General features: G+C 47.0%; 1 protein-coding gene across 3 annotated transcripts; it reads right to left on the reverse strand.

Annotated features, from left to right (window-relative positions):
- Positions 1-1,240: 1,240 nt before the first annotated feature.
- Positions 1,241-23,772, reverse strand: ALAS1 (5'-aminolevulinate synthase 1). 3 transcript variants are annotated; one of them, XM_006264226.4, is made up of 12 exons: positions 23,682-23,772; positions 22,935-23,014; positions 19,370-19,594; positions 17,864-18,070; positions 14,399-14,554; positions 14,040-14,256; positions 12,382-12,566; positions 11,706-11,885; positions 11,302-11,466; positions 6,733-7,001; positions 5,151-5,313; positions 1,241-1,542 (listed from the first exon to the last, which is right to left on the reverse strand). In XM_006264226.4, exons 3-12 carry the CDS (start codon positions 19,566-19,568, stop codon positions 1,382-1,384), a joined length of 1,902 nt encoding a protein of 633 aa, XP_006264288.1. In that variant the 5' UTR covers positions 19,569-19,594; positions 22,935-23,014; positions 23,682-23,772; the 3' UTR covers positions 1,241-1,381. The 3 variants fall into 3 exon arrangements, with proteins under 3 accessions (XP_006264288.1, XP_059572100.1, XP_059572101.1); XM_059716117.1 differs by lacking the exon at positions 23,682-23,772 and adding an exon at positions 23,172-23,379; XM_059716118.1 differs by lacking the exon at positions 19,370-19,594.

The raw sequence follows: 23,772 nt of genomic DNA on the forward strand, positions 1-23,772 counted from the left end.
AAACTACTATGCAAAGCCTAAGCAAAAGTGAATGTTATGTGACGAATGCCCATCTGCAATGATAAGGAGCAGACAGTCTTAGATAGAGGAAGCTTGAAAACAAAAACAGAATCAGAGGTACTGGAACAAAGAGCTCATTAAAATACTAAAAATCACACCCCTAGGCGGGGAAGATATATGCTAATGAAACATATATGTATGTTAATGAGATACATAGCTAAAACACAGGTATAGAGACATGCTCAGTAAAGAACTCCTTACGTCACTCCTTTATAACCAATTAGCAAACAAGGATGCTTATGAAGATTCAAACTCTTGTATATAAGGGGCTTAGTATTGCATATCTGCTGTGCTTGTTTTGTGAAATTATTCCGCTTGCACCTTTTATTGCTAGCAATAAATCTTTTTTATACTTTCACCCCTGGTATCTTTATTGGCCTTTGCATACCGGGCACGAACCCAGACTTGAGCTGGGGCCTAACAAAGGTGGAAACCCGGTCCGGAGCTCCGGATTGGATCACGGCCATCCAAAGCAGCCAGATCTGAAGCCAGATCGGATCGCTGCAGACTCGCACAGGCCTACCAACTACATAGTTGGAAGGGATATAGATGAGCATCTGGGTACCAAGTACCCTATCCAAAAGCTCAAAGCAACTGTTTAGTCATGTCCACCATCCCTTTGCCTTTTGTATCTTTCCTGCATCATCATTGCTGGACATCACTAAGTAGTGATCAAAACTCAGGGGGTACCCCATGATCAGGAATGTAAGTTTTCCTAGGGACAAACAGCAACAGCACATATTTGTGCCACTGTTAGTTGTCGCCAGGCATGCCCCTGCATATATGCTCTGGTGTGCAGCAGATTGCCCCAGGTGGATTAGGGAAGAATGGGGCCAGCACCTGGGCTGGCCCCAGTAGTCTTACCTGGGGTCCTGGTAAAGGCTGCAGCGGTGGCGATCCAGCCAGCACGGATCTGGCCAGCCAGGCTTGTTTCGGGCAGTGCACTCTGCATGTGCTGTACTGCTTTCCTGCAGGTTTTTTTTAGATTTCCTGGTATACAATTTTGCCACCACGCTGCAAATAAGCAGTGCAGCTAACAGATCCATGTGCAATACATGGTGCCTCAAAAGGCTTTGAGGCATTGCAAACTGTTCCACCTACTATTTTTCCATACTGCAATCTTTACAATCTTGTTCGTAAGGGGTAAAGACTAGAAGCAGTAGAAAGAACAACCAGAAAATATCATCCTGAAATTTATTTTTGGAGTTTGGTGCCTTGAGTATTAGATAAAACATTTTAACTTAACATGCAATTTAGAAATGCTACAGCGATGTCTGGATATTAGATGATTACACATAGATGAGATTAAGTTAGATAGTTTTCAAGCACTAACAGATAATAGCTTGCTCATGCCACTGAAGTATGATCTTTCCCTTTCACTCATTAGTTCAAAATGTAGAGGCCTCCTACAGAAGTTGCATTCAGCTGAAGAGTGTGGCTTCAATTCCAGACCAACGTCTTTCCACGTAGCCAGCAGTTTTTCTGTTGAGAGGAAGAATATATTCAAGAATACTCACTTAGGGCTTTACTAAACATTCAGTAATCTAAACACTTTCCAACCTTCAGGCAAGTAATCTCCATACTGTCTTGCATACCACCCCCACCCCTGAGATAAGACAAGCACCTTGTTTCGGGGAAGGCAGAATGTGAAAAAACATTCTACCTCTTCCCTAAATTGGCAGCAGTTATGAGAGGTTAACACTGTGCTTTGTGCCTGCTGGTCCCAAAAACAATGACAGCCATTTTGGCAGCTGTTATAGCAAAGTCTCCTTGCTTCTAATTCCAGCAAAGAACAGAAGCTTCCTCACTTAAGCCATGCATCCTAGTTCTGGAGGGAGAAACGTGCATGCAGCATGCAAATAAAGTAATTGTGATGTTTACAGAAGTGAGGGGTGGCAAAAAGAGATATTTAGCAGAATTTATTCTTACACTAAAGTAGGGTAAGGTGTCAGGGGAAGTTGGTTTCTACTTATATTCAGCTTGAGTAAGATTAAGAGTACATAGTTCATTAAAAAAATGGACCAATTACATTTTCTGAATGCCCAAGGAAAAGAAAAAGCAGTTAGGGGTGCTAGTTGCTACTTCTTAACCCGTATTAAAAAGGGTAGTCAGATTTTCACAGCTCTAAACTGACTTTGTGGCTGAGAGGGGAAGAAAAAGTAAGGAATCCCAGATACTACTCTCACACATAGGTACTTAATAGGGAGAGGGAAGATAAGTTTTTATCAACTAGAAGGTTCTGCTTTTCATCTGATCATCAGAAACTGTTGAAGCAGGGTCCTGCTTTTCGTGGAGATGTGGGACTTAAAAATTAGTTCAACATAAGAATGCTTACACATTGTCATAAGAAAGCTATACTTTTCAAAAAGAAACTTTAGAATGTGATAGAGGACTAGACTAGTATTACACAGAAATAAATTGTTTTCTTTCAGCTTGAACCTTAAAAATGACTGCCACTACTTTTTCAAGGCAAGATCACAGACTGTTTGGTACTTTTTTTTGTAGAAGACTGAGTAGGGGTGCACTTTATAGACTGAGAGTCTGCTCTCAAAAGGCATTTGAGTGAAGTGTTCTTAGGATCATAGGAAAGTATGGCCGGAAAGAACCTTAAAAAGGCATCTAGTCTTGACCCCTGCTCAAGGCAGGGGTCTAGAATAAACCCCGACTAAATCATCCCTGACTACACCATCCTAGCCAAGTGTCCAACTTACTTGTGAAAATTTCCAGGGGTGGAGAGTTCACAACTTCTCTAGGTAGCCTGCTTCAATACTTGACCACCCTCATAGTTAGAAAGTTTCTCCTAATCTCCAACCTAAGTTTCCTCTGTTGCAGCTTGAGGCCTTTGTTCTTAGTTCTGTCCCTTATGACCACAGAGAAAAAAAAAACAATCCTCCTCTCTTATTGAAGGCCACCCCCTCAATCTTTTCTTTTCTCCAGATTAAGTAACTTTAACTCTTCTAGCCTTTCCTCCCAACTCATGCTTCCCAGGCTTCTAATAATTTCTGTTGCTCTCCACTTTACCCTCTCTAATCTGTCCAAATCCTTCATGAAGGGTGGACCCCAAAACTGAACATAATACACTAGATGAAACCTCACCAGTGCTAAATAGAGCAGAAAAATCACTTCCCTTATAGATTCATGGATTGTAGGGCTGGAAGGGACTTCGGAAGATCACTGGGTCCAGCTCCCTGCACCAAGCAGGAAAGACAACTGGGGTCAGGTGACCCCAGCAAAGTGAGTGTCTAGTCTCCTCTTGAAGATTTCCAAGGTAGGCAACTGAACCACCTCTGGAGGGAGCTTATTTCATAGTCTGGACACCCAAGCTGTGAAGAAGTTTTTCCTAATGTTGAGCCTGAAATAGCCTTCAAAGAGTTTGTGACCATTACTCTTAGTTTTCCCCAAGGGTGCCCTGGTGAACAGTTGTTCACCGAGCCCTTGATGCATGTCCCTGATGTAGTGGTAAGCTGCTACCAAGTCCCCTCTCAGGCTTCTCTTTTTCAGGCTGAAGAGTCCCAGGTCCCTCAGCTTGAAGAACTGCATCCAGCTGGTAAGTCTGGTGGGGTGGAAGGGGGGGGGGTGGAAATCAAGGCCACAGCAGTGAGGGAGGGAGGGAGGGAGGGAGGGAGGGAGGGAGGGAGGGAGGGAGGGAATGGGGCTGGGGCTCACTAGCCGGGGGTGGGGAAGGAGGGTGTGTGACCCCGACCTGTGTGGCGCAGGGCAGGCTGCAGCTCTGGGCTGGGGCCAGGGTGAGCGCAAAACAGAGGCACGGCTCATCCGGCAGCTCCCACCGCTCACCAAGGAGGGCATTGGGGAAGGGGTGCCCCCAGATCTGCCCAGCCAGGAAGAGCCTGGCCCCAGCCTGCCCCATGCAGATCCAGGGGCACATGTTGCCCCCACCTCCATATGCCATCCTGGAGCCACCACATGAGCACTGGACAAACCGTGCCTCCATCCCATGCCTGCCCTGGCCCCAACCCCACACCCTCCCTCACAACAGGGGCCTTGATCCCCCCCAGCACCCCTTCCCTTTCCCCACACCAGACTTACCAGCTGCACACAGCACTGCACGCTGCTGGCTCTGCTCCTCACTGCCTACGTGCTGTGCTGCAGCTGCATGCACACATGGACGTTTATCGGAAAAATTATTGGCCCCATCGGGCTGATTTCCGATACAGAAAATGTTCTTTATATTGGTGCACCTCTAGTATTTGTAGATGCAGCTACTTCATCACAAGAGCAGGATTTTGTCCTCATTGAATCTCATCTCACTGACTGCAAACCGTTTTCCCAGTTTATTTAAGGGCATTCTGGATCTTTGCCTTGCCCGCCAGTTCACCCAATTTGGTGTTATCACCCAAATTTGTTAAGCAGGCACTCAATCCCATCATTCAAAACATTAACAAAGACACGGAACAATACCAGACCCAGGACAGATACCTGGGAACCCCACCGAATACCTCCTCTGACTGAGCAACTAATGACTTACTGCTAAAGTAATATGATCCAACCAATTATGTAATCACTTTATAATACTTTCATCTAGTTAATATTTCCTCAACTTGTTAGTAAGAAGGTTGTGCAAAAAGTCCTTCTAGAACTCAGCTGCCATATACTCTACTCTCCCCCACCCACAGAAGCTGTCACCTTATCATAGAAGGAAATCAGATTGGGCAGGCATGACTTGCTCTTAGGGAATCTATGCTGGCTGTTCCTGATCACTTGTTCTTCTCTAGATGCTTCACAATGGATTCCTTGGGGACATGCTCCATGATCTTTCCAGGAGCTGAGTTCAGGTAGACTGGTCTGTAGTTCTCTGCATGCTGCTCCTCCTCCCCTTTTTTAAAAAGAGGGCACTATCTTTGCCTTTCTACAATCATCCAGAACCTCACCCAACCTCTGTAAGTTCTCAAAGAGGATATCTAATGGCTCTGAAGTTACCTCAGTGAATTCCTTCACTGAGACCTTCCTGGACCTGCTAAGTTGAAAGCATCTAACTTCTCTAAGTAAGTCCTAACCTGTTCTTCTACCACTGTAGGTGGTTTGTCTCCTTCCCCACCTTTAATGCCAACTCTTAGGATCTGTTCACTCACCAAGGAAATAGCTCATCATTTGAGGTGTGTGATGAGGGGTAGGGGCAATCCGCAGAAGCTCTTCTCCACGAGGAACTGTGGGATAGTTTATTGCTTGGACATAGATGCTGTGCTGGCTCATTAACGTGTCACATATTTCAGTATTTTTAGCAGCATCTGCAACCTAAAATTACACAAATACACACACAAAAAAGTCAGTGCAAAGGTGGTGACTGGAAGCATGCATGCTTTATTAATAAAATATACAGTATAAGCAAGTTTACAAATTTGAGTAGTTGCAGCTTTCTTCAGAAGCTGAGCCAGCTTAAACCCAGAACCAAAACATGAACTAACTTGTTCCCCCTTCCTACACCACTGTGTTATGGGAGGACACTATTAAGTAGGAGGGTCAAAGGACTTTCATCTAACATCCTTTCTAGAGCAGTGATTCCCAAAGGGTGATACAAAAACAAACAAACAAATAAATAGGGGTGCACCAATAGAGATCTTGGGGGCTGGTACCAATAGCCAATTTTTAAGGAGGCATATCGGCTGATACCGATCTGATTTCCGATACAGTTGTGTGCAGCTGGTAAGTCTGCTGTGGTGAAAGGAAAGGGGGGAGGGAAGGGAAGTGGGGGGGAAGATCAATGCCCCCCACGGTGAGGGAGGGAGTAGGGCTAGGGTAGGTGCTGCCCAGCTGGGGTAGGGCAGGTGCGGGAAGGAGCCACAGCTCATCCAGGGGGCGCAGGGAGGGAAGAGGGTGCAGGGAAGGGGGGGCAGCTGATGTGTGCTGCTTGTTGGGGAGGGTACCGGTGGGGGGTACCCCCAAATCTGCACTGGGCAGACCAGGCAGGCTACAGCACTGTGCCTGGGGTGGGTGGCTACGGGGGGCTGCAGCCACCCCCAAATTTCACCGTAGCACCCCTCCCAGTGCCACCGCAGCCTGTCCTGAGCACAGTGCAGTGCAGCCCCTGGCCCCAGCCCACAGCTGCAGCCCGCCTCACGCAGATCCTGGGGGACACATCCATCCATCAGCCACATCAGCCCAAAAAAGCCAACTGCTGGTAATATCAATTTTCCTTTTATTGGTCTCCACACAATATGGGCCGATGTATCGGTGCACCTCTAATTTTAATATGGAAAAAGTGTGCCCGAGGTATCAGAAGTTTGGGAAGCATTCTTATAAAGTATATTCACCTTCTCAGCTTCAACATTTCAAACCCTTTACTGGGCAGAAAAGGTTCTAGTTCCACAGAAGGTTCAGTATAAAATAAAAATAGGAATAAAACTTGTATAGCGCATTAACAAGGTAAATGCCAGACAGTTTTCCATGTACCCCTTCTTGCTGTGAAATGTTTCACACATTGATGTTAGTACACTCCCATCTTCCCTCATGTCAATGACCAACACACCCAAACATTCAACTACAGTCTTCATCATTTTAAGCTAACAGTAGGCCAAGTGTGGCTTACTATTTGTGACTATTAGAATAGGCTTCTACTTGTCAGATAACATGCATGCAAGTTTTTGCAGCTATACACAAAGCAAGAACTATTTGGAGTAAGTACAAAGGAAATATTTTAATCTTTAAAGTAGTTACCCTGATTGGAATGATGTGACTAGGACAGTGTATTACAGGAAGTCCAGCATCCATCAGCATCTGTCTCATAAGCTTAACATTGCGTTGGTGCTGGCGTCGAAGAACTTGCCCCTCTTCACTCTTTAGAGTTCTGACAGATGCTAGTGCACCAGCTAAAAGCATGGGTGGCAGCGATGTTGTGAAAATGAAGCCAGCAGCATAGGAACGTATGGTATCTATCAAGGATCTTGTACTGGCAACATACCCTCCTACACAACCAAATGCTTTGCCTGGGGAGAATAAGGGGGGGAAAACAAAAAGACACCACACTTGATAAGGTACTTCATACAAGGTACGAAAAGATTGTGATTTGGTGCCCTATGACAGTTTCTCAACCAGTGGGTTGCAAGAATATTTGAAAGGGTTGTGAGCAGGTCTTCAGAAAAACTTGTGAAAGCACACTTTTCCCCTTGCAGGCTGGCAGCATTCCAGCTTGCAAATGGCTGCTTGGGATAACTGGAGGCAGCAGGCGCATGCACATCTGCATACACAGACACACATAGCCAGCATACAGTGCATGCGCCTGTGTGCCTGCCTGCCGGTGCTTGGACAGTGGCCGGGCGTAGGGCTGCAGCAGGGCAGGGGAAGGAGGGGGTGATCCTTCGCAGGGGAAGCTGTGTGCATGGCCCGGCAACATGGGTCTGTGCCCATAGACACAGGGGCTCACACTTGCTGCTCACGCTCTGGCCTGAACAAGACAAAGGCAGCTGTGGGCCCCCTCTGGCAGGGCTGGGGGAACAAGGGACTGCAGATTGGGAGTGAAAGGAGGACAGCAAGCACCACCAGGGCCAGGGGTACATGGGTCAGGACAAGCCATTGATTTTAGCAAATGGGTCCCAGTACAAAAAAAGGGTGAGAACCACTGCCCTATGACACTATGAATGTAGTACACAACAAGTTCGATGTTATGTTAGTTCATCCAGAAATCAGTTTGTAGAACAATGCAACGTTAATGCTATGGCACCCTGAAAGAGCTGGCCTTGCCTACAGCTTTTTGTGAAAAAGCTAACTATTAAAGCAGAAGCGGCCCTCATGTGGCCGAGATCTAGACAGTGGGGCTTCTGATAGGCTGGAGAACCCACCACCAAGTGGCAAGGCAACAGGTTGTTGGCACAGCTCCAGAACCCAGGAGTCCCACCCTGCTTTCCCCCAGCACTGACAGTAACTGAAATCCCCCAAACTTGGTGGTATGGTGAATTGTGGTGATGGCATTCACCTCCTGGAATCTGGAGCCACATCAACACGGTGGCTTTAGCAGCCCTACAGGCCACAATTTAACCATGGGCCGCCACTCAGATAGCACCATACTAATGCATATGGAAGGGGTGGAGGGGGAAGTGAGATGACACCGCTCAGGGCACATTTACACAAGATACTTTACTGCATAGTAGAGCCAATTACTGTGCAGTAAGCATCTGCATCTCCATGTACAGATGCTTACTGTGCAGTAATTGGCTCTAATCGCAAATACATTTGCTGTCTGCAAATGCAAGTAGCAAATTTACTTGTGATTAGTAACTGCAGTAGCGCAGGTGTAGAACCCTGACTGGGAGCAAATGTGCTCCTGGTCAGATGGGCAACAGGAGATTGCTTCCTGCCCCCAGCAGCAGGGAGCTCCCAGCCCCAACTCTGTGGTCGCAGGGCTGGTGCCAGGAGATCCTCATCTCCTAGCCTGAGCTCCACAGTTGCAGGGCTGGTGCCGGAAGCTCAGGCTGGAAGAAGAGGAACTCTCAGTCCCTGCTCCCAATCGAGAAGTGAGGGCTAGGAGTTCCCTGTTGGTGGGGACTTTGTAGCCTGTTCCCTGCTCAGCTCTGTGACTATGGAACAGGCTTTCCAGCCCCCACCCAGCAATAGTGGAGTGGGGGCTGGGAATGGTCCCTTGTCAGAGGCAGGTCCCAGCCCTGTGGCCAGATCAAGCGAGTGGCTTGGAAAGAGGTAGCAGCAAGCCCGTGACTGGGCAGGGAAACTCTGCTAGCTGTCCCACAAAAGGATCATGGTAGGGGGCTGAGACCTGCCCTTCCTCTGCAGCTCTTTCCAAGTCCCCTGCCCCCAAATCAGGGAGCCAGGGCCAAGAGCTCCCTGCTGCTGGGGCGGGGGGACATTTACCCATCTGGGCTCTGGTGGTGGAGCCTACCCTGGCAGCAGGCAGCCCTCTGGGGGCAGGGAGCTATATCTCAGCCCCCACCAGGAGACAGCTATCTCCTGGCCTCACGATCCCTGTCAGCTCCCCACGGCTGCTGCAGGGAGCTGGTGCAGGACCAGCAGGGGCAGGAGAAGATTGCTGCCATGAGCAGCAAATCTGCTCCCAAGACCCTGAATGTGTAGACACCTACCCGGGTCAGTTTACTCTAGAGAAATGTGCTGTAGAGTACATTGACCCTGTATTAATTTGCATATGTAGAAGTGTGGCAAGGGAGCAACTTATCCTTTTACTACCAAATGCAAAAAAATTTTTGAAAAGGGAACAGAACTAGTAAGTTTTAGAAAATTACTTTCGGCTCAGTAATAAGTCTGAACCTTCAGATCCATCTGTCCTCCACTCTCCCAGCTGTCTCCCCACAACACTTACTTGGCAATTAGAAACATGCAGTTTTGCTTCTATGTTCCAGTTGCACTTCATGTGTTTGAATGGTTATATGCAATGTGCAATTAGCATGTTAGGGTATTAAAAAGTATTTAGGCACCAAAACAAACCACAAAATGAAACCAAACTGCCTACTGTACTATCTGTTGATTCTGAGTTCTATTTTGTAAAAGTCTGAGATCTGACAAAAAAATATTGTTAGTCTTCACTATAAGGTTTCTTGGACAAGGGCAGGAGGAAGGGGAGCTAAAAACATGGGTGATAGGGATGTGAAAATGAAGCCAGCGGTATAGAAACATAAGATATTTATCAGAGATCTTGTAACGGCAATCTCATTGCAGAATTTCCTTCTCCTTGATATAATTCTCTCTTACATAGGGGAAGTTATTAAGCAGAATACTGTATTATTCTCATAAGAATTTACTGTTGATGGTAGCACACTAATGCCATTTTGCTAGCTTATTAGCATAAGTCAGTGGCTGTCAACCAGGGGTACGCATACCCCTAGGGGTACTTAAAAGGGTCGTAGGGGGTAGGTAGAACTCTGTGTGCATGAATGCAGCCGCAGTGCAGCACACCAGCAACCAGGAGTGCAGCCCAGCCACATTGTGGGGGGAAGGAGTGGGGCTAGAGCTGGGGCAGGGGCTACCCAGCTGGGGTGAGCGTGGGACTGAGACATGCAGGGGGAATGGCGGCTCCCACTGCTACGTGCACCCTGGGAGGCGCATGCCCCTGGATCTGTGCATGGGGTGGGGTGGGCTGCACCAGGCTGTTCCCAGTGGGCGCTGGGCCCTGAACCCGGCTGTTCCTAGTGGGTGCTGGGCTGGACCAGACTGCACTTGGGGCGGGCAGTGGCACTGAGAGAGGCTTATGGGGGGCTACAGCAAATTTTGGACTGGCTGCAGCCCCTCCTGTAGTCCCCCCTCCCAGCACCACCACTTCCTGCCCAGAGCCCAGGCCGGCCCAGCCCCTGCCAGGAGCAGCCTGATGCCACCCTGGCCCCAGCCTACCACGCCCTGTGTCAGGGCTGCTGCAGAGACCTCACTTGGCGAGTGGGGATGCTCCACAGCTCTTGGCATTCTCCACCTCGCAAGCAGCTGCGGTGCCTCCTGGGGAGTGGCTGGGAAAGGAAGAGGTGGGGTCTGCGGCTTCTGAGCCCTGAGAGCAGCGCCTGCAGCCACCTGAGCTGGAGCTGCTGCCACACGTGAGTGTCTATCTGGGCCAGGCCAGGCAGGCAGCACCAGGGCAGCTGCATGGGGTGAAGTGGGGCTTGGCTTGGGCTGGAGTCCTGGGCTTGGCTCTGCCTGTGCTGTGCAACACTGGGGGCCCCTTGTGCTGCCCAGGCAGGCTCTGCCTGGCCTCTGCCCCAGGAAGGGGCTGGGCTTCTGGCATCACTCCACACCTGCTCTGGCCAGCCCCCTTCACCTGCCCCATGTGCTGCTTCCTTAATCTGCTGCTCTGTTTCTGCTGCTTCTACTGTGCTCCCTCACCCCTCTGCTTTCTGCTCCCTGCTACTTCCTCAATCTACTGTGTGTCCCAAACAAGCTGCCAGTGCCACTGACCACCCTTGCACCACAGGATGGCCAACTGCTGCTGCTCCACTCCCTCCTCAAGGGGCCTCAATCTGCACTGCCCCCCTTAAAAACACGAAAAAAATATAAAGGGGTACATGAGGTGAAACTCTGGGACAGAAGGAGTAGTACACTTGTTAAAAAAGGTTGAAAACCCTTGGCATAAGCTAATCAAGTGCCCTTTTTAGTCAGATGTTCAGTCACATCATATCATGTTAAGGTCTCATCTTTTGTTGAGATGTTCCCGGGAATTGATCCATTTGCTCTGACTAGCTTTGAATCAACTTAATTTTGTTGAAGTGAAAGCTTTTTTTTTTTTTTGAACAAGAACATAATTGCATGCATTCTTCTAAGTAGGAGGCAACACACACATACCAAGTGTTCCAGATATTATGTCCATTTTATGCATAACTCCATCCCGATCTCCTATGCCTCCACCTCGAGCACCATACAGCCCAACAGCATGCACTTCATCTACGAAGGTGATTGCACCATGTTCATGAGCCACATCGCACAGTTCTTCCAAAGGACAGACTGCACCTAAGATAACAACAAACCCCCCCCCGCAAAAAAAACTCCTTAGAATCGCAAGTCCTTGCTTTTGATTGTACACAGATTTCAAGACTTACTAAAATGTTAAAACACAGAAATTCTTGGGCTGGTGTTCGACAGGAACACCCAGGTCTCCTATAGCACAGTTCAATGAAGGTCAGTACCACTTCAGTGTTTTATGACATACATGTTTAGTAATATTGTTCTTAAAAAAATAAAAATCTTACCATCCATTGAGTGAACAGTTTCAAAAGCAACTATTTTAGGAATAGCTGGATCTGATTTTTTCAATAGTTCTTTAAGATTATTGACATCATTATGGTAAAATATATGTTTCGGTACTCTGCTGTTTCGAATTCCTTGAATCATGGAGGCATGGTTTCCTGCATCTGAGTATATCTCACAGCCTGAGGGCATAACCATATATGAATGAAAGAGGCAATTTATTTTTATTAATGAGCAATTAATATTTCCATTCTTAAAAAAAAAAAAATATATATATATATATATATATATATATATATATATATACACACACATACACACACACACACACACACACACATATATGCATGTGTGTGTGTGTGTGGTCATTGGGTGAGTGAAATCATATTGAAATCACACTGTATGAATCTGTTCATGAGCTACCATAACCTCACATGTGGAATGCCTTTCCTCACCACTTGTCTCAATCCTAGACAATGTAACCCAAACAGAAATTAATAAACTCTTCTTTCCAATGCTTTTTTTGCATGCCTGCAGAGTACTGCAATATGAAAGTCACCAAAACTGGTCCACACCACAATTTTTTTGGCTGCTAAAACATCCTGCAAGAGGATCAAGTATCAGAGCTTGCCGGACTATATTGCCCAGTAATGTAATGTAGATCATGTCAGATCTCACCTGGCAACATTTTAGCTAAGGTGAAAAGGGTAGAATCATTAGCAACAAAGCAAGATGAGAACAATAATGCTGCATCTTTTCCATGGAGATCAGCTAATTCTTGTTCCAAGTCAACATGGAATTTACTCGTTCCAGAAATATTCCTAGTGCCTCCAGCTCCAGCACCATGTTGTTTCAGTGTATCCCTAATCAGATGCGTTAAAAAAAAAAAAAAAGCAACATTAATCCCATTTTAAATATACTGGGATTGAGCAGCATATGAACAATATGGGGAAAAGCCATACAATAACAAAATTTTCCTTACAAACTTCATAAATAAAACACTTGATATGTGCAAGAAGTATTTGTTTGTTCACCATCTGAAAAAGGTTTTTGAAATTAACTAAATAATGAACTGATGCAACTTCTCTCAACTAGGGGTGCATCAGTATATTAATCCATATAATATCAGCACTGATAAAAGGAAAATTGACACTACTGGCAATCGGCTTCTTTTGGCTGGAGTAGTCAATAAGGTCACCCATAAATGCTGCATGCATGTGCGCACCTGCAGCATACACATGGCCAGGAATGTAGTCCGACAGCTTGGAGAGCAGGGTCCGGCAGGTAAGTCTGTGGTGGGGCATTTGAGGCCTACATGGTGAGATACAGAGTGGGACAGGGGCAGGCACTGCCCAGCTGGGGCAGGGTGGGGCATGGGACGAAGCTGTGGGCAGCCACTGTGTGCACCCCTGGGGGAAGCATGTGCCTCCTGGATTTGTGCACAGGACGAGGGCAGGCTGCCTGCTGTGGGCTTGGGGCTGTGCTGGCCTCTTTCCAGTGGGGGGGCTGGGTGGCAGCACTGGAAAGGGAGGGCTATGGAGTAGGCTACAGCCACCCCACCCCAAAATTCCCTGCAACCCCCGCTCAGCACCACTGCTGCCCGCCTCACCCTGAGCGTAGCCCTTGCCCAGGCCCCCCCACTGGGAAGATGCTGGCACAGCCCTTTGCCCTGTGCACAAATCCAGGGCAGCTCTCCACGCCCCCTGGACGAGCTGCCCTCAGCTCTGTCCTATGCCCCACCCCACCCTGACTGGGCAATGCCTGCCCCTGCCCAAGCCCCACTCCCTCCCTCACCATTCTTCTATTGGCCCTCCCATGCCTCTTCCCTCCCCCATAGACTTACCTGCCCGACGCTGTTCTCCATGCTGCCAGGCTGCATATCAGCGATTGGATCGGTACTAGCTAATATGGCTGGCTAATAAATCGGCCATTGGTATCAGCCAAACAAATCTTTATTGATGCACACCTACCCATAAAGACTAGTGTCAGTTCTCTAGCTCTGCCTCTAAAAAAAAGTCTTAAAAGAATCAATCATTACCTTGAACTATTTGTACTAAATATTGAGAAGTATTCAAATCTTGTCATATGTTCTGTCTAGTTTTTTGGAAGCTCCTAAATGACAAAATACAATGCGGGGGGTGACAGATATTTATTACAATTACTTAATATTTAAAACCATGATTGCTCAGCAGGCCAAGTTTATATCCCTGAAGCAAATATGGCCAGCTATGGCAAATATTTAAGTGTTAATTCTAAAGAAGCTTGCATGTATACTTGTAGGTCACTGTATACCTTGCAATTATTAAAATTTAAAACTAAGTAATACAACTGCTTACATAACTGCTCCACACACTCGACGGTGGCGACTCATCCCCAGATAATCATTGCTGCACCAAACAGACACCTCTTTTTTGAGGGAATCCGAGTAGTCATCTGCCATGGGAAAGACCTGTGCCTTTCGGTTCACTGTTTTGAATACTCGATATGTGTGATCCTTTTTTTTCTCATCAATTTTTCTTTCAAAGAACTGATCATACTGGAAGGTAGATACAGCTAAAATAAGAGAGAAGCTATTAAATACACAAGAGTAGGTAGATGTTGAGCATTAACGTCTGGATGGAGCAGATACGGATTTGCAGAATTGAAAGCTGCTTCACACTTATTTTGCTAGTAAAGCAACAAGAATAATCCTTACATTTTGGCAAGTTATCCTGCAGCAGATGAGATACTCTCTCTGGTCTTTGCTTAAGCATAATATCCTGGAATTTCTTCATAAAGTGATTTTGCTCTTCTCCATCAGTCTTCCTGTTTATTTCAGTGGAATTAACTAATGTTTTGGCAAAGTCAACACCTTTGACAAATTGAAAAGAAACCAAACGAATTTAAACGCTATCTGAACACGAGGCATTTTTGTATTCCAGTTGAATGGAAGTTATAAATCCAATTAGATTATCTTATTACTTTACATTTATCCCCAAGATAAGAGATTGTTTTTAAAAAAGCTGCATTAACCAATGAATAACACTTTTTGCTAACCAGTAAGCTACCTTGCATGCATATTTGAGCCATGATAGAGCTTCAGGTATAATTTGTTTGGACTAGTATTTCGGTTTTTTCCCCTCCCTAACAAACATAATGATTCATTTTCTACATATTATTTTTCTAATTGAATTCTATTTTTTCCAATTACTGTGCAGATATAGAATTTCAAAATTTAGTTTTACTAACTAAAACCAAAGTGTGCTATATAAAAGTTCATTTTGGGTTTAGTTTAAAAATGCAGTTCTGGTAAGGGAACTGGTTGTTTCTAGATGCCAAATTGGTCAACCTAAGTTCTTATTTATATAAGACAAAAGAAAAAGAATCCCGCCCCCAAAAAACTCTTACACACAAACAAGATTCCCTGCATTTTCAATTCAATTTCTCAAGTCTGGAAAAGTCAGCGAATTGATTAAACAGAATAATTCAGAAAAAGAGATTTGTTGCACCTGCCATAATAACCAGCTTTAGTACTGCAACTCTTGTTACAGATGATTGTGCAACAGGGTCAGGTGTTGGACCTCTAAGGAAAGCCAAACAGGAAACCTGTATTACTTGTTTGTTTTTTTAAATCCAAATAAACCCTCAACATTTGGCAGCTTTCAATTTTTCCTAAATTGACATATCTGCATTTGAATCCATTATCTTAATTTTTCTGTTAAATCAGGAGACAAAAAGAAAAAAAACCCAAAGCATAGTAGCTGGTGCAATACACCCTTTCCTCAAGACAAATCTTGATCAAGAGAAGTTAAGGAGTTCATTTGACATAGTGGTATATAAGTAGCCATATAAGTAGCTAGAGTGCCAAATACGGTGAGGGGACTTTGTTTTGACCAAAAAACAAGCATTTTTCTGTTACTTGAAAAATCTCTGTCCAGTTGATGTAGGTTACCAGAAGACAAATTGATGAGGCCCTCATCAGATTACATAACCGCTGCATGCATTTGAGTACACCCATGCATACATCCCCATTCTTGTTACAATTGCTTTACTTTTTTGCTTTTCATTTTCCCACCTCACGCTTACAAATTCAACTGGTTTAAAACAAACAAACAAAATCACTATTTTCCTCAGATACCACATATACCTCAACATCCGGGGTGGGCAAAATACAGCCCACCAGGCACTTTCATCTGGCCCATGGGCACCCACCAACAAACTGTACCCTGCCCAGCCCTTCTGCCTGTGAGGGTGAGAGCGAGGCACCACGTATACACACATCCCCCAACATACTCTATTGTGCCTCACTCCCAACCACATGGGCAGAAGAGCCCAGCCCCACCAGAAGCAGCTTCGGGGGGGGGGGTGCGAGGAGTGCAGCCTGCCTGGCCTGCCTTTATCACAAGGGCTCTGTGTGGTGTGGGTGCAGCTACCACAGTCGCACAGCACCAGGTGAAGCCCTGCACTGGAGCTGGCTGCCTTCCCCACAGGTCCTGGGGCTTCTCCAGGAGTGAAGGGAACTCTACCTGTACAGCAGGGGGTGGGGAAGGCAGCCAGCTCCAGCACAGGGTTTCACCCAGTGCCGCATGAGCACAGGAGCTGCAGGTGCAGTGCGCGGAGCCCCCATGATAGAGGCAGGCCAGGTAGGTTGCACTCCTTGCCCTCAACTGCAGAGCTGGCCAGAGCTGTGTGCTGCTGGGTGCTAGTGCTTGTGCTGGGCATGACCGTCCCTGCCTGCTTCTGCTGCCAGTGGGGGCTGCACACCATGTGGAGGAGTGTGAGGGGGTGCCCTGACACCCCACAAGCCTCACACACCCACACCCTCCCTCATAACCCCCCCAACATACCCCATGCCCCCCACAGCCCCTACACCCTCACAACCCCCTCCACACCACACCATACACCCCCACCCACAATATACAAGTGTAAGATTTTAGAGTTATTATGCCAGGGATGAGCAAAATGCAGCCTGCGGGCCAGATGTGGCCCACCAGGCAATTTTATCTGGCTCGCAGGGCCCCTAAAAAATTTAGAAAATTAATATTTATCTGCCCTGGCTGCCTGTCATGTGGCCCTCAATGGCTTGCCAAAACTCAGTAAGTGGCCCTCCGCACAAAGTAATTGCCCACCCCTGTATTATGCAATCCCCTCTATATACAGTAAGCAAACACACATCATGACAAAAAAACTTTAATGACAAATAAAATTAAAATGTTATAGTAGGTGTTTGACTTTTAGTATACGATTTGTTTTTTCTCCGATTCTGGCAACGCTACCCTCCCAAAAGGAGTATTTCCAGGAGGCAAGGTGAGGGACTTCTGGTGGCAAAGGTCAGGGGTTAGGGAACAGGATTTCTGGTCCCAATATGGCAACCATGGGGCAGGGCAACTGTCAAAGGGTGGGGCTACCCATGCGGCCCTCGACAGCTTACCAAAACTCATTAAGCGGCCTTCCAGTTGAAATAACTGCCTGCTCTAAATAATACATGCACCTTGTTTTGAGAAGGCAAACAGTCTAAAACCATAGAGGTAAAATCCTCTACAGCGCCGGCAAATCCTACAATGTCAATTCAGCAGCAGCTGTGAAAAGTAAGGTATGTAACACTGCAGCTCTGACCCCGAACAGTAACCTTTGCCCCTTTCCTCTGGGGACAGCAGCAAGAGCAGGGCAAACATCACAGCTGTCATTCATGTTTCAGCTTCAGTGCAAAAAGTCAGCTTCCTGTTTAAGACCTGCACCCCAATTTTGGAGGGCTAAGTTTGGTGGGAAAGGTGCATGCATGTATGATGCAAGTAAAGATTATACTAAATGACCAATGCTTTTACCAAAAGAAAAGTTGCTCAAGAATACTGTAACTTGACCAACATTTGTTCTGCTTCTAAGACATTTCCCACAGCAAAAAAAATGTTGCACAACACAGTTGCAGTTTCTACAGATATCAAAAGACTAATCGCGAACTCTAATACTGTAAGTTAGATAACATGTGAACAATGCACTTCTACATTTTGCAATAGAATCCTGCTACTGACCTGTACTGTTTTCTCATCTACTTTTAAGGGTAATAATTAAGTTAAATTAGCTTGCTGACAAGACAAATCAGAAATAAAGCAGGCTATTTAAAAATAAATTACAATCTTGTATATTGATAATGGCTTTATATACATTGTATTTTAAAACATACCTTTTCTTTCTGCCTGAATTTCCTGCACATCTTCCTGGAGTTCTAGACTGGCTTTGCAGAAGGCATTACTAGTCTCATGATTCATCTGAGCTACCAGGAAAGGACATTTGGTGGCAGAATTCTGGCTCTTAACAGTAGGTGGATGGCCAATGGGCAGCTGGGATCCACTAGTATTTTGCTGAGCCGTACCCGTGGCATTTCTGGCCTCTTTAAGATGGCGGGGAAACAGATGGAAGAGAAGAAAGAAGGGGAGAAGATTGTTTAAAGAACAAAAAAGCAAGATCTTACTATTGCTAAACAACACAGAATTTATTAATATTTTTATGCATAGTTCCCCATGCTTCTCAGCTTTGCTGGTTGCCACATGGGGCCAGGAGGGAATTTCCACTCTCCCCCACACCGCTGCTACATGTGCCAAGTTTGTTTGTTGGTTTTTTTAAGCCTCAGAACATTGGGTGTTGGCTGTAGCCAAGGCTGGGAATTTTGACTGGGGTGCATCAATGCTCCTGCTGGGACTTACACTCAGAGGTTCCTAGCTAGAGGGTCTAGCCCTTTCCTCTTTGGGTCAGACCAACTGCTGTATTTGAGGGTCAAGGAAGGAATTTTACCTCATGGTCAGACTGGTATGCACTGCGGGGAGTTTTATCTTCCTTTGTAGCAAAGGGTATGGGCCTCTTTCTGGGATATCTTGAACATATTTTTAATGACCTTTGCAGCAGGAAGATGGTGGCTGCTGTGGTCCCCCACTTTGCCTGTGGCACATTTGGAACTTATTTTGGGTTCTGTATTAGAGACGACTCTGCAGTTTTGCCAAGACATTAAAGAATGGATTTATATAGGATCGTCTAGACAGGGATGATCCTACTACAGGCATGGGGCTGGACTAGATGACATCAAGGTTTCTTCCAGTCCTACTTCTCCAATTCTATGATCCAAATGAAAACTGTTTGTAAACCACTGTCTCTTACACTATAAAAAAAAAGTGCATTAAGCCTTAGTAATACTGGATGTAACTTGTTTCAATATAAAATACTAAATTATTTTTTAAACAATGATGGATTGGTGCTCTGTAGAAGGGCATGGGTAGGGAAACAGGAAAGTTTTGAACAAAAACATATGATTTCTGGTTTTGATAGTACACAAGTTAATTATCTGTAAACAAAAATACACAGGGGAAGGGGGAAAGCCTTCCCCTGTCCATCTTTCCTTTCTCACAAAACCAGTTGGAATAAGGCAGTTTTGGAAACCAAGCAACCTCTCATGCTGCAGATCCAGGGCAGGCACCTTTGTCTCCCTCCACCTTGTACATATGAAGTCTTGCCCTTTCCGTCCAGACCCCTGTCTTGCAAGCAGCCTCAAGGAATACTTATAATTGCCACTTCCAATTCAAACTTAAGTTAATACCCAGAACCACAAGAACACAAGCAGGGGAAACAAAGCCAATGCCCCACTACTACAACAACAGGGAAAACCTACCCCCCCCCCCCCAACTCTATACACACTTACTCTCTCTAGCTGGGATCATTTCCTCCACTTCTCGACAGCAAGCATCTGAAGTACTCACAGTACGGGAAGCAGACTTGGCCTCAACCTCCATCATTTTAGGGCAGTTTTGAGCATAAAACAGCAGTGACTTTCCAGCTTTCTGTAAAAAGGCCTGTGATACCCTTGACAGAAATGGGCAGCGGCGAACAACAGTTTCCATTTTAAGGGTTTTTCTTTTTTAAAATCCTGTAGCAAGATGTGGAAGGGGTAAGCATTCAGTGTAGGAGCTAAATATTTGTTTTCCATATAAAACTGCATTCCAGATTTCTTCAATGTTAAATACAGCAAAATTGAGTTACAGGATAGTACAGGCAACACAAACAAGTACAGTATTATCTGTACTTGTCATACTAAACAGCCATATTAACTAAATCATAGATTCATAGATTCATAGATGTTAGGGTCGGAAGGGACCTCAATAGATCATCAAGTCCGACCCCCTGCATAAGCAGGAAAGAGTGCTGGGTCTAGATGACCCCAGCTAGATACTCGTCTAACCTCCTCTTGAAGACCCCCAGGGTAGGGGAGAGCACCACCTCCCTTGGGAGCCCGTTTCAGACCTTGGCCACTCGAACTGTGAAGAAGTTCTTCCTTATGTCCAGTCTAAATCTGCTCTCTACTAGCTTGTGGCCATTGTTTCTTGTAACCCCCGGGGGCGCCTTGGTGAATAAATCCTCACCAATTCCCTTCTGTGCCCCCGTGATGAACTTATAGGCAGCTACAAGGTCGCCTCTCAACCTTCTCTTGCGGAGGCTGAAAAGGTCCAGTTTCTCTAGTCTCTCCTCGTAGGGCTTGGTCTGCAGGCCCTTGACCATACGAGTTGCCCTCTGCTGTACCCTCTCCAGGTTATCCGCATCCTTCTTGAAGTGTGGCGCCCAGAATTGCACGCAGTACTCCAACTGCGGTCTGACCAACGCCCTATAGAGGGGAAGTATCACCTCCCTGGACCTATTTGTCATGCATCTGCTGATGCACGATAAAGTGCGATTGGCTTTTCTGATGGCTTTGTCACACTGCCGGCTCATGTTCATCTTGGAGTCCACTAGGACTCCAAGATCCCTTTCCACCTCTGTGCCACCCAGCAGGTCATTCCCTAGGCTGTAGGTGTGCTGGACATTTTTCCTCCCTAGGTGTAGCACTTTGCATTTCTCCTTGTTGAACTGCATCCTGTTGTTTTCTGCCCACTTGTCCAACCTATCCAGGTCTGCCTGCAGCTGTTCCCTGCCCTCCGGCGTGTCCACTTCTCCCCATAGCTTTGTGTCATCTGCAAACTTGGACAGAGTACATTTCACTCCCATGTCCAAGTCGCTGATGAAGACATTAAAGAGTATCGGTCCAAGGACTGAGCCCTGTGGGACCCCACTGCCCACACCCTTCCAGGTCGAGACCGACCCATCTACCACGACTCTTTGGGTGCGACCCTCTAGCCAATTCGCCACCCACCGGACTGTGCAGTCATCCACATCACAGCCTCTTAACTTGTTCACCAGCATGGGGTGGGATACCATATCGAAGGCCTTCCTGAAGTCTAAGTATACGACATCCACCCCTCCTCCTGTGTCCAGGCGTTTCGTAACCTGGTCATAGAAAGAGACTAGGTTGGTCAGGCACGATCTGCCCGCCACAAACCCATGCTGGTTTCCCCTCAGCATAATTTGCCCTGCCGGGCTCTCACAAATGTGAGCCTTGATAATTTTTTCAAATACTTTACCAAGGATGGAGGTGAGACTGACCGGCCTATAGTTGCCCGGGTCCTCCTTCCTCCCCTTTTTGAAAATGGGGACCACGTTAGCCCTTTTCCAGTCCTCTGGGACTTGGCCCGTGCGCCACGAGCATTCGAATATTCCCGCCAGTGGCTCTGCAATGATGTCGGCCAGTGCCTTCAGCACCCTCGGATGGAGCCCATCTGGGCCTGCCGACTTAAAGGCATCCAGTTCTTCCAAGTGACTCTGCACCACCTCAGGATCTACGTATGGAAGTCTGGTGCCTTGCTGCTGCCTCTCTACAACCCCAGTGAGAGACTTGTCGTGCCCCTCACTTAGGAACACTGAGGCAAAGAACTCGTTGAGGAGTTCAGCCTTGTCCCCCCTATCTGTCACCAATTGTTTCTGCCCATTTAGCAGCGGTCCTATTCCTCCCTGGGCCTTCCTTTTACTCCCAATATATCTAAAAAACAATTTCTTGTTGTCCTTTACTTGGGTTGCCATCCTCAGCTCCATGGCAGCTTTGGCCCGCCTAACTGCCTCCCTACAAGCACGAGCAGAGGAGGTATATTCATCTTTAGTGATCTCACCCTGTTTCCACTTTTTATGTGCTCCCCTTTTGGCCCTTAGGCTGCCCTGGATTTCTCTGGTCAGCCATGGAAGCCTCCTGGCCCCTTTCCCTCTTTTGCCTCGCTCGGGGATCGTCTTGCTTTGTGCCCGAAGGATCGTTTCCTTTAGGCACAGCCACCCTTCTTGGGCACCCATCCCATCAAAACTCCTACTCTGCAGTGCGTCCTTGACTAATCGCCTGAGTGCATTGAGATCAGCTTTCCTAAAGTCTAGCACTTTCACCCTACTAGTTACCTTACCCACTCGCCGTCTTATGTTGAATTCTATTATAAGGTGATCACTGTCTCCCAGATAGCTACCGATCTGGAGGTCCCCTATCATGTCATCTCCCGTTGCCAATACCAGATCCAGTATGGCATTCCCCCTAGTGGGACCATGCACCTCCTGTGTCAGGTGGAGGTCCTGTACACAAGTTAGAAACCTGCGTGAGCGATGGGACCTTGCTGTCTGCGTCTCCCAGCAGATGTCCGGGTAGTTTAGGTCCCCCATGACTACCGCCTCTTTAGCTTTTATGGTCTCCGAGAGTTGCCTCAGGAGCCCCGCATCTATTTCTTCCCCTTGGTGTGGGGGTCTGCAACAGACCCCTACCACCAAATCCCTTTCTCCTTGCCCCCCATGTAGCCTAACCCACAATCCTTCTACTTCCTCAACCTCGGATTCTGTCTTGATGAGGGTTGATGTGTATTGCTCACTGACATAAAGTGCAACTCCCCCCCCCTTTCTTCCCCGACCTGTCCTTTCTGTACAATCTATAGCCCTCAATATGTACCGCCCAGTCATGGGATGAATCCCACCAGGTCTCTGTTAGCCCCACTAAGTCATAGGTGTTTAGTGCAAGCAGGAGCGCTAGTTCATCCTGCTTGTTCATGTACCATTATGAAAACATGCAATTTATCAGTAAGCTTCCAAAACAAACAAATCACAGCACAAACAAAGAGACTGCATTTTAAAGTGTTTTGTTAACATTTAAAGGAATTCAAAAAGAGATTTTCATGTTTCACAGAGTTTCTTGATCAAGGAAGGAGTGAGAACTTTGAGAACAAATCACATTGCAGAAACAACTACAACTTTTAGCCTTTTAAGCCCTTTAGTAATGAAACAACTGAAGCAGAAGTCTCAAGGACACAAACATCCAATGTGACTTGTCCTTCCCAAGAAAAGTGGCAAGAAGCAGTTTCAAACAGCGTACTCACGGAATTGCTGGACTGAGTCAAATTTCACGAGTAAAAGTCAGGACGACTGCAAAAGAAGGCTTCTGTCCACTGCAACTTAGCTGTAAAATGCCAAAGTGAACACTGGGTGTGTGGACTGACTTTCTTGCAGGTTTTTAGTCAGTACAAAGGGGTTGGGGAAGAGAGAGGAAATCAAAGCAAAACACGACTGTAAAATGCTAAGAGCTGGAAGAAGGCTGCAGCAGTAACACCTCCCACCTCTACTTCCTTGTGATCCTAGGAACAAAGGTCCAGAATGGCTTCACCAGTTGAAGTTCTCCTATTACGTTTCTGCCGTTCTTTTGCAACCAAAAAGAGGTTGGGAAACATGACCAGGAAACAATCCAGTATTGGGCAAGAGGCCTGGCCTTGACGGTTTAACAGACGTCTCCCTACGTCAGGCTGCGTTGGCACCAGACCAAGGGGAGGAAGACAATACCAGGATGCCCGGCAGCTACGACCAAGACCCCCTCATTGCATGCACTCGTTCTGCGCCTGCCCCCGGGGCACAGCGCTGCCTGAGCACGGGCCACGGCTGGACACCGGCCGGGCGGCCACATCCTGCTCCCGCGCCGACTCCCCACTGCCCGCCCCCCCCGCCCGCCCCAGGGGCTTGCCCCGGGCCCCTCCCGCAGCTCCATCGCCCCTCAGCCAAGGGACGGGGACGGGCGCAGGGAACGACCGCCCCGCGCTCAGCGAGAAAAGCAAAGCAGCTCGCAGGCTCCTTACCCCGACCCGTCCAGCACAGCGGCAGCCCCAGGCCACGGTCCTCACACGACCCGCAGAGCCACACAGACACCGAACTGCTTCTCAGCTCCAG

Source organism: Alligator mississippiensis, chromosome 12, assembly GCF_030867095.1.
Source record: "Alligator mississippiensis isolate rAllMis1 chromosome 12, rAllMis1, whole genome shotgun sequence".
NCBI lineage: Eukaryota > Metazoa > Chordata > Crocodylia > Alligatoridae > Alligator > Alligator mississippiensis.

Coding starts and splice junctions, on each gene's coding strand:
- ALAS1 (XM_006264226.4), bottom strand. CDS start 19,568: ATGGAAACTGTTGTTCGCCGCTGCCCATTTCTGTCAAGGGTATCACAG. Junction 18,071..19,369: donor AATGATCCCAGCTAGAGAGA/GTAAGTGTGTAT, acceptor GCCATCTTAAAG/AGGCCAGAAATGCCACGGGT. Junction 1,543..5,150: donor AATGATGAGCTATTTCCTTG/GTGAGTGAACAG, acceptor TCCTCTCAACAG/AAAAACTGCTGGCTACGTGG.